The sequence below is a fragment of the Schistocerca gregaria genome, chromosome 1, assembly GCF_023897955.1.
Source record: "Schistocerca gregaria isolate iqSchGreg1 chromosome 1, iqSchGreg1.2, whole genome shotgun sequence".
Lineage (NCBI taxonomy): Eukaryota > Metazoa > Arthropoda > Insecta > Orthoptera > Acrididae > Schistocerca > Schistocerca gregaria.
The window spans coordinates 489908298-489924791 of record NC_064920.1 but is presented as its reverse complement, the minus strand read 5'-3'; the positions used below and the strand labels follow the sequence as shown (position 1 = coordinate 489924791).

The window sequence follows — 16494 nt, the reverse complement described above, 5'->3', positions numbered from 1 at the left end:
GGCTATGTACCGGCACCAGGTTTCACTCTCTCATCTCTGCTCATCAAACAACACAAGTCACATGCGCGAATCAGTGCACTTAACATACAACTGTCACACTTCTCAAAATAAAGCTGTCAGTGTGGGCAAAGAATATGAAAAGACTGCGCGTGAGGGTCTCCCAGCAAACCATACCATATGATTTTACCTTGCCTTAATTCAAAAAAATGGTTCAAATGGCTCTGAGCACTATGGGACTTAACATCTGAGGTCATCAGTCCCCTAGAACTGAGAACTACTTAAACCTAACTAACCTAAGGACATCACACACATCCATGCCCGAGGCAGGATTCGAACCTGCGACCGTAGCGGTCGCGCGGTTCCAGACTGAAGATCCATACCGGCCGGCCTTAATTCAAGGCAATGCGTTTTCTTACTTCTCAGTGCAAGCATGGAGAGTGTGAGTGGAAAATGCGTTCGTAGGCAGCCGCGACGGCTTGCTTTTAGCGTCATTAAATTTGTAAATGATGAGAAAAGGAGATTCGTACAAGCATAATAGATAAGTCAATCATGCCCAGATTACAGCAGGAGGGAACGGTGCCCAGCGGAGTGGGATTCTTGTATCTGGAAGCAAAGTTCACAAGAGAAACACCCCATTGAATATGTGGAAAATAATTTATTCTGTAGAATTTTCTATGATATTATTAAAAATATAAAGAAACAGCATGTTTGCGAAAACTCCATAGCTTTTGTTGCACGGAACTGGACAGTAATTCTAGCAAGGAAACTGAGAAAAATTATTGTGTCTGGTTTTTCCAAGGAGTGGTTTCTTCAGATAAAACGTAGGTATTACTGATTACACTGTGAATATACTTTGTTGCCCTATAAAACAATCTGACCTGATCGCCCCGGTGAAGCTGACACGATACCCCGTCGCCAGACGTAGAACCTGATTTTCTCTGTGCTTCTGGTTGCTGTGGATAACAGTCGCGGCTCGGGCCCAAAAGAAAAGAGAATCAGCATTGCACTGATAACGCATTTAGACGCGCCATAAGTACAAAACAGAAAGATTTGGGATAAGAAAATGCTTATTGAAGCCCGCATCTCGTGGTCGTGCGGTAGCGTTCTCGCTGCCCACGCCCGGGTTTCCGGGTGCAATTCCCGGCGGCGTCAGGGATTTTCTCTGTCTCGTGATGGCTGGGTGTTGTGTGCTGTCCTTAGGTTAGTTAGGTTTAAGTAGTTCTAGGGGACTGATGACCATAGATGTTAAGTCCCATAGTGCTCAGAGCCTTTTTTTTTTTTTTTTTTGTTTATTGAAACGAAACCTGTTTATTTATCTGACGTCGTTGAAACAACAGAATGATGACGATATTTGCATTATCTGATAATAGGCTACTACAGTTTCATTAGATTGCCGTTTTTCGTGACTCCACTGATTGTGAAGCAGGAACCGTTACAAAAGAACCCGTTACTGCTGATGAAAGTCAGGTTGCTTCTTCATGGCTCTTGGCTACTGGAAAGGCTCATGCAAAACCATGGGCGCCCGCAGAAGTTTGCCCAGGGCGGACGGATGACAAGACTAAAATTGCCGTTTTTGAGATAAATGAGTTAGACAGTTGTGAATCGTGTTACGTCACACGAACTGAATTCTGTAGGTGACACTATAAGCTTATTATACGCAAATAATTGATGGTTATTCACTCAGTATTTGTTATCGGTACATTACTTCCATACTTAAAAGGTAATCATGATTACGTGGTTATTGTGGTGTATTGTAGCAAGTATATTACTTCAAGAGGAGGTCGAACATATACTACACCACACATACTAATTATTAGGAATTGATGAAAACTTGAACATGGTAATTACTGAACTTTGGAAGCAATTAGCGCCCACACAGATGACATGTATCTAATACGCTCGCTGACACATACAACATTCATCACTTGATCATTGCATTGAGTAACGTGATATAAAGTTCTATTCGCACGCAGCCGGATCTGTGCTAAGACGATACTGTCGTCGTTAGCCACGATTACAAGTGGTCGCTGATTACATAGAGACTGGGCGTTAACGTAGGAACTAGACGCTGAACAGCACTGCACTCGGACATAAATAACTTCCTGCCTGCGGCAGCGGAAGGAAACGCCTCGGAGAGTGTCTGTGCTGATGTCTCCGATTCGTTGCTGTGTTTGGCAGCTATTGTCTTTACTTGCGGTATCGTCGTGAGGTACCAACTTTTGCATGTGACTTCGTACTGTGCACTACACCACCGTTATCTTCAAAGTACACATTTTAGTATTATTAAAATTCTTGATGTGACACTTTTTTAAGTTGGTGATCTGAAATTACTTTAAATTAGAAATTATATCAGGCATGTATCTGACAATGACTAGTGAGTTAGGAAATAAAGCAGGGAGGGAAGAAGGGGAACAAGGCAAGTGTCCCTCCTTCCCACCCTCCCCCACTGGGCATATCTTCAATACAGCACTACAATTTCTCCGCAGACACTTTCAGAAATGAGTCCTGACTCTTGTAAATATTATTTCCGCTAATAAAGACAAACATTACAGATTGTTGATTTTGTATACCTTCATATATGTTTATTCATTGTCTCTCGTAGTCCACCCCCGGTAGCTGAATGGTCAGCATGACATATTGTCAATCCTTTGGTCCCGGGTTCGATTCCCGGCTGGGGCGGGGAATTTTCTCCGCCCAGGGACTGGGTGTTGTGCTGTCCTCATCATCATCCTATTATCCTCATCGACTGCAGGTCGCCGAAGTGGCGTCAAATTGAAAGACCGGCACCCGTCGAACGGTCTGCCCGAGGACAGGGGGGCTAGCCATACGATAAAAAAAAAAGAAAAAAAACTCACTCTTATGCAGTGATAGTTTTTTCTAATTTCTCTTCTACTGTTGCTGCATTACTATCAGGTTCGGTTGTCTTCATTTCTTAAGCTAGTTTGTCAAGTGCTTGATTCCTTGTATCCTTACAGCATTCTGCTTGTCTGGGCGGTCCAACAACTATGAAACATCTTTCTAGAGTTCCAAGAACTCCACAGTCACGTCCTCTATAATGACACGATTGTTCGGCGCCTGCTCACGACGTTCGCACTTGAAAACTCACAGCACGACAGCGCCACAGACGGCCAGATCTGGTCAATAGACGAGTAGCATGGGCGGCCACAACACCCGACAATCAGTCTGTCGGACGACAAGCTTATAACCGTCCCGCCAAATCGGATCGCCTGTGGTGTCTTTATTACACTACTGGCCATTAAAATTGCTAAACCACGGAGATAATGTGCTACAGACGCGAAATTTAACCGACAGGAAGAAGACGCTGTGATATGCAAATGAAGAGCTTTTCGGAGCAGCCGGCCGAAGTGGCCGTGCGGTTCTAGGCGCTGTAGTCTGGAACTGCGAGACCGCTACGGTCGCAGATTCGTATACTGCCTCGTGCATGGATGCGTGTGATGTCTTTTTGTTAGTTAGGTTTAACTAGTTCTAAGGTCTAGGGGACTAATGACCTGAGAAGTTGAGTCCCGTAGTGCTCAGAGCCATTTGACCATTTTCAGAGCAGTCAAACAAGGTTGGCGCCGGTGGCGACACCTACAACGTGCTGACATGAAGAAAGCTTCCAACCGATTTCTCATACACAAACAGCAGTTGACCAGCGTTTCCTGGTGAAACGTTGTTGTGATGCCTCGTGTGAGGAGGAGAAATGCATACCATCACGTTTCCGACTTTGATAAAGGTCGGATTGTAGCCTATCGCGATCGCGGTATATCGTATCGCGACATTGCTGCTCGCGTTGGTCGAGATCCAATGACTGTTAGCAGAATATGGAATCGGTGGGTTCAGGAGAGTAATACGGAACGCCGAGCTGGATCCCAACGGCCTCGTATCACTAGCAGTCGAGATGACAGGCATCTTATCCGCATGGCTGTAACAGATAGTGCAGCCACGTCTCGATCCCTAAGTCAACAACCATCTGCACGAACAGTTAGACGACATTTGCAGCAGCATGGACTATCAGCTCGGAGACCATGGCTGCGGTTACCCTTGACGCTGCGTCACAGACAGGAACGCCTGCGATGGTGTACTCAACGACGAATCTGGGAGCACGAATGGCAAAACGTCATTGTTTTGGATGAATCCAGGTTCTGTTTACAGCATCATGATAGTCGCATCCGTGTTTGGCGACATCGCGGTGAACGCACATTGGAATCGTGTATTCATCATCGCCATACTGGCATATCACCATGCGTGATGGTATGAGGTGTCATTGTCACCTCTTGTTCGCATTGACGGCACTTTGAACAGTGGACGTTACATTTCAGATATGTTACGGCCCGTGGCTCTAACCTTCATTCGATCCCTGCGAAACCCTACATTTCAGAAGGATAATGCACGACTGCATGTTGCTCTTCACAATACGCCAGTCACTACTCTTGATGAACTGCGGTATTATGTTGAAGCTGCATGGGCAGCTGTACCTGTACACGCCATTCAAGCTCTGTTTGACTTAATGCCCAGGCCGTTCTTACGGCCAGAGGTGGTTGTTCTGGGTACTGATTTCTCAGGATCTATACACCGAAATGAATACCCGTTTGTGATCTGCATTTCTTCTTGGTGTAGCAATTTTAATGGTCAGTAGTGTACTACGTCTTCTCCCCTGTTCCTCGTTCATAAACACGGCTGTACGACGGACTGCGCAGAGCCGGGCGGGCAGCCGCTGCTGTGGCGCTGCAACACGGCGCCGGTGTCGTGGTGCGCGTGGTCGGTGCACCGGCCGTCGCTGCTGCTGGTGGCGCTGGCGGACGGCTCGCTGCAGGCCTGGCACCTGCGCGACAGCACGAGCGCGCCGGCGCTGGCGCAGAGCATCTCCGGCCGCGTGCTCAACACGGTCTGCCCGCACCACCTGCCCCTGGCCAGGGACGTGGTCGCCGTCGCGGACTACAACGGTTCGCTGCGCGTCTTCATCCTGCCACCCGGCTTCGCCTCCGACGTCTCGCACGGCAATGTCGAGAAGGAGCGCCTCAAGCTGCGAGAATTTGTCACAGTGAGCGCTCCGCAGTTCTGAACTTCCACCACTTTCTCATCGTTTATTTCAAAGAGGCTGTCGGTCACAAATTTATATGAGGCAACCGTAAATCATTTACTTGAAGGGTGCGCCTCACATGCAGATTGTTGTGGTTATCAAAAACTACACTTCATTTAGTGTATAACCAAAGCTGCTGAGATCCAGGACTGGGCCTGGAGACAGAATGTGTGATTGAGCCCCGTGTACAAACACAGCAACCCTGTGTTATTGTTATTTTGCAGAAGTTTGACGTGACTTAAACATCTACATGGATACTCTGCAAATCACATTCAAGTGCCTGGCAGAGGGTTCATCGAACCACCTTCAGAATTCTCTATTATTCCAATCTTGAATAGCGCGCGGAAAGAATGGAGACCTATATCTTTCCGCACGAGCTTGGATTTCCCTTATTTTATCGTGGTGATCGTTCCTCCCTATGTAGGTCGGTGTCAACAAAATATTTTCGCATTCGGAGGAGAAAGTGGGATATTGGAATTTCGTGAGAAGATTTCGTCGCAATGAAAAACGCCTTTCTTTTAATGATTTACAGCCCAAATCCTGTATCATTTCTGTTACACACTCTCCCATATTTCGTGATAATACAAAACGTGCTGCCTTTCTTTGAACTTTTTCGATGTACTCCGTGAGTCCTCCCTGGAAAACAGGACAGACAAGTGTAGTGTAGGCAGTCTCCTTAGTAGGTCTGTTACATTTTCTAAGTGTCCTGCAGCCTTTGGTTAGCCTTCTCCACAACATTTTCTATCTGTTCCTTCCAGTATAAGTTGTTCGTAATTGTAATGCCTAGGTATTTAGTTCAATTTACGGATTTTAGATTACACTGATTTATCATGTAACCGTAGTTTAACGAGTTCTTTTTAGCACTCATGTGGATGACTTTTCACTTTTCGTTATTTAGGGTCAACTGCCACTTTTCCTACCATTCAGATATTTTTTGTAAATCATTTTGCAGTTTGTTTTGATCTTCTGATGACTTTATTAGTCGATAAACGACAGCGTCATCTGCAAACAACCGAAAAACTGGAGACACACAAAAATACCACGGCTATTTGGAAAGTAAGGAACGCTAAGTCAGGAAATGAAAACCACAGCGAAAATCCGATGAAGTTTTCCACAGATATGTTGGGTGGTGTTTCTACTATGTCCGTAGATAGCGGCAGGTGGCTATTCTCAGTTTTGAGCGCACAGTGAACACGTAAAGAAGCGTACATAAATAGTGTGTCCCGCCAAGTATGGGTGCCTTCCGAGAGACTCCGTCTGATTTCACGCAACCCCACATAACGTAAGTGTCATGCACTTCCTTCTTCATGACAGTTCTCCCCTGCACACTGCATTGGCAATGAAGGCGCTCCTGCAGCTTTTGAGCTGGGAAGGGATCACCCGTTATACTGCCCAAACTCACCTCCCTCTGATTGTCATCTCTGCTGGCACGAACTGCTGTCTATGAAGACACCATTTTTCCAGAGACAACGAGCTACAGCTTAGGGTAGAAAATCGTCGAAAAACACAGGAGACTGCGTTATATGACGAGGGTATTGGAATGTTGGTACAACGCTACGACAGGTGCCGAAGTCAGAGCAGTGACTAAGTAGTGAAGTAACTGGAAAATGTACCTAACTGTTTCATATAAAACAGTTTTGATTTTCACTGTGGTTTCCATTTCGCGATCGATCGTTCCTCACTTTCAGAATAAGCTTCACGGGGATGAAATATAGAATAATTATAATTTCTTACTAAAGAATAAATAAATATTCACAAATGCCATTTACACAGAGGTATAATACGTTGTACGAGATACTGCCAGCGGAATTCGAGCGAATTAACTGTTGTTCATGGTGCAAAAAGTTGAATCGTGTTGCAGCGAGCCTCTATGAACAGCGTTGAGCTTGGGTGCATGTTGGAGGCAGAGTTAACCTGTAATGTACAGCCTGCGAACGTTCGAGGAAATTATTCGGACTGGGGCGCGTTATTGCACTTTATTTAGGACGCAGATGCCCCTGAAGAAATGGTGCAGAGCAGAAGATCTATATAGGGTGAGCCATAATTGAGGAAAAATATGTCGTGCACACACTGAGCTACAAACACAAATTCGTTTTCCGTATGTTCCTATGTCAATAAATGACAATGCAATTGAATGGTGAAAATCTGGGAATATGAAGTGGACTCTTGGGTGTTAATGTGCGCAGACATTGGCCAAGGGGACAGATCGACAACAGGGCACAACATGCGAGTGTTGCAGGTAGTCTAGCCGCTCACGAGAAGGCGAGGCATGCGGCGTGAAGCGATGGTCTGCGTGAGACTGCGAGCAATGTCAGCGGCCACATCTGTCTGGTAGCGCGGTTACGCTGGCCGGTATTACGTACCGTGGCTAATTGGCATAGGGAAAGGAACGTGAGGAGCGGCTGCACGACTGTACATGCATGTTTTATAATTTGGTTTTTGTGTCCCAGACTTAGTTTTAAGAAGCGAGTACATAGACGCAGAGTACAAAATACAACTACACAGGTATGTGGCAGTTAATACAAACGAATACAATACAGTTGTACAAATCGAAACTAACATAGAAACACATGACCAGAAGCTGCAGTGGTGGTTTATAAGTACTGTTCGAAATGACGGCCACGATGTGTGTGGCAAAGATGTACTCTTCGCAGGAAGGATTGCTGAAAACGATCCAACATGTCTGTATGTCTTTGCGTAATATCATAGGCATATTGTACTCTGCGTTGAAGGGTGTTCACATTAACAACCTCTCTTTCATAAATCATGATTTCAGATGGCCTCACAAAAAGAAATCCAGTGGACTCAGGTTTGGCGATCGTGCTGGCCATGCTACAGGGCCTCCACGACCGATCCATTTCGAAGGGAAGGCATTGTCCAGGTGGCGTCGCACTGTGCACTGAAGTGAGCAAGGTGGTGGGGGGGGGGGGGGGGGGGCACGATCATGCATGTACCACTGGTTCCTACAATACTACAAGAGGCCAAACTAACTTCTTCCAACAATTCCGGTAACGTAGCATCCAGGAAACGCAGATACCGTTCTCCTGCAAGCCTTTGGCCGGCCGAAGTGGCCATGCGGTTCTAGGCGCTGCAGGCTGGAACCGCGAGACCGCTCCGGTCGCAGATCGAATCCTGCCTCGGGCATGGATGAGTGTGATGTCCTTAGGTTAGTTATGGGTAACTAGTTCTAAGTTCTAGGGGACTAATGACCTGAGAAGTTGAGTTCCATAGTGCTCAGAGCCATTTGAACCATTCTTGCAAGCCTTTGTGGTAGCACATGTGGCCCTATGAGATGGTGATCAATAATACCACACCAGGTATTGACACTGTTGGTACCCTAGTATCACTGTGCTGTGGGGACTTTCTTCCACCCACTCGTGCCAATTATGCGAATTCACTATACCCTCCTTCGTGAAATAGTCTTCCTCGGTGAACAGTATTGTTCTTGAAAAATGCTGGTGGTGGGTGTGACGCCGTAGGATAAAGTTGCAGAAGTCCAGCCTCCTCTGTTAGTCTTCCGGCAATAATGCCTGTACCTTCTGCATGTGAAAGGGGTGGTAATGGTTTCTATGGAGCACTCGCATAACAGTAGATTGTGACATTCCGACCGCAGTGGCGAGAGACCTGATGCTCATTGTTCGGTCCTCCGCAACAGTTTGTAACACTTTTTCTTCGTCATCCTCACTCTACGTCGACGGTCGGCCGCGACCACTAAATCCTGGAGCTGCTACACATGCACCATACTCCCTCAAGCGCCTGTCCACAGAGTAAAACGTTTTTTCATATGGAAGGCGCCGGCAAGGAAACGTTTCGTGATACAGTTGCCTTGCAACGTCAACTCTTCCATCTGCAAGCCCGTAGGTGAGGTGGATGTCGGCGTTTTTCTCGTTCGTGAAACTTGCCATGGTACTGTAGTAACACTGCGACGAGGCCGTTAGCAGCTGTCGACACGGCGAGTATCGGGCAGAGTGAGCAGCGCAGAGGTGTTGTAAACACGTCATGCATGCCGCGGTTTTACTTCCGCCGTTGACCACTCTTTCCGCTTACAGGACACACATTCCCTAACATGGGACTGTACACTCCGGTAGCGCCGGCAACGTGCGATTCACAAGTTCTGATACAATTTCACATACATTACGATGGGATTTGTTCTTTCTCGTATCTTTCAAACGCTGGCAGATACACGATGGCTCATTGGTGTGTCATGTGTTTTATCTATGGGTGAGTACATGTCGTGATCGTGAGCCTCTTCGGTATCTCGTCCAATGTTTAACAGGTATTTTTGTTTTACGTAAACAGTACACCAAGGAGACCGAAATTAACAACGGTGCGTCGCGTGTTACGCATAGCAGTATGCGGTCGTCGACATATTTCTCCTCATTTATGACTCACCCTGTATACAGTTGTATCAGAATAGCTGTTCCTGCCGCAGAAGAGGAACATAAACATTACTTATTAATAATACAGTGTCTGCTAATGCTTCATTCTCTATACAAAATCCAATGCTCATCTCTCAGAGTTAGGTGCTGTTGTTTCAGCTCTTATTCTTACAGTGGAAACAATGAACTACTGAAGCTAGCTTCTTATTATGAGTCACAGAATACCTTTTTGAAATTTGTTTACTTAGTTTCCGGTATTAAAATACGTGACATTGTTTTCCCACGTAAGTGCGGAAAGACAGGGTTCCTAATTACATAACTGACACTTAAAGTTAAATCTCCTGTCTCCAGTACGTAATTTTTTCAGGGCGTTTTGATCTTCATTCACATTTCACTTTTCCGCGCAAATTATCTAGCAAAATTGGAGCAAACTGCGGTAGTTGTAGATTTAAATAACATTTCTAAATATATCTGCAATTTTGATAACATTAAATTAAAATAATTTCATTGAAAGAAAAGAGTTTGTAGTGTGTGATGCGCCATAAGTAAGATCGTGTTCTAAATTTCACACACGCTTTTCAATGAAGTCCTTCCAGCACTTTTATTACAATATAAAGTTTCCTTCATCCCTGTACAATTTCAAAATGACGTATTACCGGACATTGCTTTATTGAGAACAAAGTTAAATCTAATGCCCTCTGTTAGTTCAGAAAATAGAAATATCTATGATACACCTAGTAAAATGTTCTATCACAATCAACATAATTTGGAATGTAGTAAAACAAAAAATAGTCCTAAACCATATCTCTAGTTTCCCCATTGTGGTTCTGAAAGAACTAACACACCAGTTGGGTGGATCATGAATGAATGTTCAAAGGTTAAATATAAGGGGCGTCCAATAAGTAAGTTTCCCTGTTTTGTATACAAAAAAATTACACACAAATTATCATATTGAAATAATTTTACTGGCATTCTGCAATGCTTCTGCCACTTTTCTATATAGTCGTCATGTTTTTCCAAGCAGTGTTGGTAACGTGACACAAGTTTTTCCAAACCAGTGTTGTACCAGGTCGAGTGCTGTGCTCCTAACCAGCTGCTCACTGTTGATGTGACTTTGTCGTCGGTATTGGAATGCTTAGGTCCTAGTTGACTTTGAGTTGGGTGAACACATGAAAATCACTTGGGGGCAAGATCTGATAAATATGGAAGATGCGGGAACACTTCCCAATTGAATATTCCGAGCTCCATGCGGGGTCCTTAGAGCTGTTTAAAACCGAGCAATCACATGAAGGAAGAGAACTTTGCGAGACGAAAATCCAGGACGCCTTCTCTTGATGGCAACATGGAGATACTTAAGAAAATATAGTACCTCTCTACATTCATTGTGATGTTGCGCGATAGATAGTAAACGAGCAAAATCCCCTGACTGTTTCAAAATTCGGATGGCATAAGTTTCACTGCCGAATGTGTGAGCTTTGCCAATTTGGGGCACTTTTCCCAGGTTTCTTCCACACAATGCGCTCACGTTTAGCAGCAGGTTTTGTATGTCCGACCTTGTGACTGGAGGTTTGAGGGACTTTGGCCGTTCACTTATGTAATAAAATGGAAAAAGTATAGGCGTCCTCACGGTGTTATTATTATACAGCTTCCAGCTTCGGTGTTTCAGTGCACCATCTTCAGGCCTTAACTGACGCTGAGGATGTTAACTTACAGGTAGTCTGCGAAAGCCAATTCATAGATGTTGGCCAATGATGAACCGTTATACAGATGGAGTTAAACTCCTCAACATCAGTTAAGGTCTGAAGGTATGCACTGAAGCACCGAAACTGGTAGCCATCTAATAAATAACATCGCAAGAACGGCTGTAGTGGTAACACAAAGATAGTCCTTCACAATACTGAGAATTGCAATAATGACGTCATTACATGTCGTTGTAGTGGAGCTCCCTCTGCGCTGTTCGTCTTGCTCTTCTCCCCGACCTTCCACATACGGTACGCGTCAACGTCGAATCAGTTACATGATCGTACAGCCTTCCCCATAGGAAGAGGTTAACACTCTATGGATATCGACAGCGGATATTTGTTTTGTGAAAAAATGAATGACAGAGCGCAGCTCACAAGCGGACACACATTGTAGTGGTAACTCGATGGTTGCTGGCAGCATACTGGCAAGATGCTCCGGTATGCATCGTAAGCCAGTGTCAGCGTTGTCAACACATAACCAGTGGAGCTGGCCAGCCCTCGCATGTCATGAGCACAGTTTATTTTGCAGAAAAGTGAACTAGGTGTGGTGTGGGTACTGTAAACCTTCGGTACACACACGATCAGATTATTTGACTTGTCGCTCTAACGAAGCAGGCGGATGTCAGCAATATGTCTCGTGGTCTTATTATGGCGTGTTTATCTTCTGCCGTTAGGTCACACAATAGAAATGCCACTTGCACGCTTAGGGTAGCAGATTGAAGGTGACCAACTTTAAACAGAACTTGATTAATTTTCACACACATTTATTAAAATAATAAAAAGCGTATACATTATGTAACTTGATTCTGGATGCTGTTTACAATTGACAATCTGAACTTCCTTTGGACTTTGTACGTTAATCTTATTCTCACATATCTCTGATACTTGACAAAGTGTCTATTCATTTATTTTCATGGCTATGTACAGGAACATGGTAATCTTATTAGGCATAGACTGAAACTTGACTATAGACTGGTACAGACTAATGCAGACTGGTACAGACTGGTGCAGACAAATGCAGATTGACTAATCGGAGGTCTGTACACTCATTATAATACCTCGCTCGTTCAGGTATCACTGCGCGAGTGTGATCCGCAAGGAGAAAAGGTTCTACGTTAGCAGCAAACTCAGTGGCTGCGTTACATATTAATACGCGGATCGGCAGAAGCAGAATTTGGTCCATCTCTAAGGCAGCGCCATCTCGTAGTGCGGAGATGGACGAGCGCTGCACCTGCGCTGTTGTGCTTAGCGGGCCGCACTCTAGTGGGAAAGTTGTGTACACGCTCACTACGCGGAACTATGTACACAACACTAGTTAACTTACTTACTGGCCGAGACTCACACACCAAGAAAGACTATCAGTACCATAACGCTTTCGTGGAGAAGGAGACTGAAAGAAGAACAGTAAATATTGGTTTGATAAGTTATGATGAAGACAATAGTTAGGGCCGCAAGACCACCACAGCTATGGAACTGGATGATAGCTCAACAGGGCTCATACTGCAAGAGAGCAAATTGATTAGACTCATGAAGTTACAAGTTTGACTTTGGATGATACTCAATAATTCATTAGTGTAAAATATAAGTAAGTGTAATTTACTTTTATTTTTTAAACCTGTTCATTTATTTTCACTTCACTTTCTAAAAAAGGCTAAATATTATACTGATTTGTACATTGAAGAAATGTCTGGTGCCAGTGCCCACAAATGTCAGTAAACAGACATCAGTACCATTGCATGCAAACCGCAACGAATCGTGCAACGGGTAACATATAACCTATTTGTCCTAACACTATCAATGGCGCTTTGCGACCCTTTGGTTCAGCAGATGTTTGAATCACAGTATCAAAGTGTTGTTGCGTTGCCGAATTACATTAAGTTGCCGAGGTCCTCAGATCTGTGACGCGCTGTTACTCCACCGTTATCTGAGATAATTTTCTAATTCGAACCAGAGTATTGAAAGTACTTCCTGCTTAAGCTATAGTCACTGGAAGATTGTAAAAGATGTACATAGCTAGACATATACGCGAGAATAAGCTTGAAATTTGAAGGTCGTGCGTTATTCGAGATGAAAATGGCTCCAGTGTAATGAATTCACAGTTTGAAGTCTGAATAGTTCTCAAATATTTATTTTCTACTAGTAAATCTATTGTAACATCATGGATAAATAACTGTAATGCCTCGCGACCTAATCGTGAGTCATCTTTGAGTAAATGAATCCAAATCTCTAATCGTTGCCGAAGTGCAGCCATGTTCAAAATATTCATCTTTGTGTTGTTGTTGTAGTCTTCAGTCCTGAGACTGGTTTGATGCAGCTCTCTATGCTACTCTATCCTGTCCAAGCTTCTACAGCTCCCAGTACCTACTGCAACCTACATCCTTCTGAATCGGCTTTGTGTATTCATGCCGGCCGCGGTGGTCTCGCGGTTCTAGGCGCGCAGTCCGGAGCCGTGCGACTGCTACGGTCGCAGGTTCGAATCCTGCCTCGGGCATGGATGTGTGTGATGTCCTTAGGTTAGTTAGGTTTAAGTAGTTCTAGGTTCTAGGGGACTAATGACCACAGCAGTTGAGTCCCATAGTGCTCAGAGCCATTTTTTTTGTGTATTCATTTCTTGGTCTCCCTCTACGATTTTTACCCTCCACGCTGCCCTCCAGTACTAAATTGGTGATCTCTTGATGCCTCATAACATGTCCTACCAACCGATCCCTTCTTCTGGTCAAGTTGTGCCACAAACTTCTCTTCTCCCCAATCCTATTCAATATTTCCTCATTAGTTATGTGATCTACCCATCTAATCTTCAGCATTCTTCTGTAGCACCACATTTCCAAAGCTTCTATTCTCTTCTTGTCCAAACTATTTATCCTCCATGTTTCACTTCCATACATGGCTACACTCCATACAAATACTTTCATGAAAGACTTCCTGACACTTGAATCTATACTCGATGTTAACAAATTTCTCTTCTTCAGAAACGCCTTGCTTGCCATTGCCAGTCTACATTTTATATCTTATCTGCTTCGACCGTCATCAGTTATTTTGCTCCCCAAATAGCAATACTCATTTACTACTTTAAGTGTCTCATTTCCTAATCTAATCCCCTCAGCATCACTCGACTTAATTCGACCACATTCCATTATCCTCGTTTTCCTTTTGTTGATGTTCATCTTATATCCTCCTTTCAAGACACTGCCCATTCCGTTCAACAGCTCTTCCAAGTCCTTTGCTGTCTCTGACAGAATTACAATGTCATCAGCGAACCTCACAGTTTTTATTTCTTCTCCATGGATTTTAATACCTACTCCGAATTTTTCTTTTGTTTCCTTTACTGCATGTTCAATATACAGATTGAATAACATCGGGGAAAGGCTACAACCCTGTCTCACTTCCTTCCCGACCACTGCCTCCCTTTCATGCCCCTCGGCTCTTATAACTGCCATCTGGTTTCTGTACAAATTGTAAACAGCCTTTTGCTCCCTGTATTTTACCCCTGCCACCTTCAGAATTTTAAAAAGAGTATTCCAGTCAACATTGTCAAAAGCTTTCTCTAAGTCTACAAATTCTAGAAACGTAGGTTTGCCTCTGCTTAACCTAATTTCTAAGATAAGTCGTTAGGGTTAGTATTGCCTTACATGTTCCAACATTTCTACGGAATCCAAACTGATATTCCCCGAGGTCGGCTTCTACCAGTTTTCCCATTCGTCTGTAAATACTTCGCGTTAGTATTTTGCAGCTGTGACTTATTAAACTGATTGTTCGGTAATTTTCACATCTGTCAACACCTGCTTTCTTTGGGATTTGAATTATTATATTCTTCTTGAAGTCTGAAGGTATTTCGCCTGTCTCGTACATCTTGCTCACCAGATGGTAGAGTTTTGTCAGGTCTGGCTCTCCCAAGGCCGTCAGTAGTTATAATGGAATGTTGTCTACTCCCGGGGCCTTGTTTCGACTCAGGTCTTTCAGTGCTGTGTCAAACTTTTCACGCAGTATCGTATCTCCCATTTCATCTTCATCTACATCCTCTTCCATTTCCATAATATTGTCCTCAAGAGCATCGCCCTTGTATAGACCCTCTATAGACTCCTTCCACCTTTCTGATTTCCCTTCTTTGCTTAGCACTGAGTTTCCATCTGAGCTCTTGATATTCATGCAAGTGGTTCCCTTTTCTCCAAAGGTCTCTTTAGCTTTCCTGTATGCAATATCTATCTTACTCCTAGTGATATACGCCTCTACATCCTTACATTTGTCCTGTAGCCATCCCTGCGTAGCCATTTTGCACTTCCTGACGATCTCATTTTTGAGACGTCTGTATTCCTTTTTGCCTGCTTCATTTACTGCATTTTTATATTTTCTCCTTTCATCAATTAAATTCAATATCTCTTATGTTACGCAAGGATATCTATTATCCCTCGTCTTTTTACCTACTTGATCCTCTCCTGCCTTCACTATTTCATCTCTTAAAGCTACCCATTCTTCTTCTACTGTATTTCTTTCCCCCATTCTTGTCAATGTTCCCTAATTCTCTCCCTGAAACTCTGTACAACCTCTGGCTTAGTCAGTTTATCCAGGTCCCACCTCCTTAAATTCCCACCTTTTTGCAGTTTCTTTAGTTTTAATCTACAGGTCATAAGCAATAGATTGTGGTCAGAGTCCACATCTGCCCCTGGAAAAGCCTTACAATTTAAAACCTGGTTCCTACATGTCTGTCTTACCATTATATAATCTATCTGAAACCTGTCAATATATCTTTGTGTATTTCCATAAAAATTCAGATGTTTCAACTGAAATGTTTGCTGTTTTATGTTGGTTATTCAAGTTAGTCAGTAAATTGTCAACAACGACATAAAAATATATACTTTGAATAAATCTTCTGAATTCAGTCTGTCGCATCTTTCCTGGTGTCAACATGAAATGATTTCCGCTTCTTTGTGCACACCTCAGGAAATTCAGAATCGATATTAATTGCACTGGCAACAACTTACATACAGAGAAAATAGTGTCCCAATTTTCGCGAAGATATTTTAAATTACATAATAAAGTCTCAACAAAAAAAAATGGCTCTGAGCACTATGGGACTTAACATCTATGGTCATCAGTCCCCTAGAACTTAGAACTACTTAAACCTGACTAACGTAAGGGACAACACACAACACCCAGCCATCACGAGGCAGAGAAAATCCCTGACCCCGACGGGAATCGAACCCGGGCACGGGAAGCGAGAACGCTACCGCACGACCACGAGATGCGGGCTAATAAAGTCTCAAAATGTTTACGTCAACCTCTGTGGTAGTAT

General features: G+C 43.9%; 1 protein-coding gene across 1 annotated transcript in view; it reads left to right on the top strand.

The window, feature by feature from the left end:
• Positions 1-16494, top strand: part of LOC126355025 (dynein axonemal intermediate chain 3-like) — a 199146-nt gene that overhangs the window by 123622 nt on the left and 59030 nt on the right. Inside the window, exon 8 of the mRNA XM_050005208.1 lies at positions 4701-5044. Coding sequence (XP_049861165.1) covers positions 4701-5044 — 344 coding nt within the window. The remainder of the gene's footprint in view (positions 1-4700; positions 5045-16494) is intronic.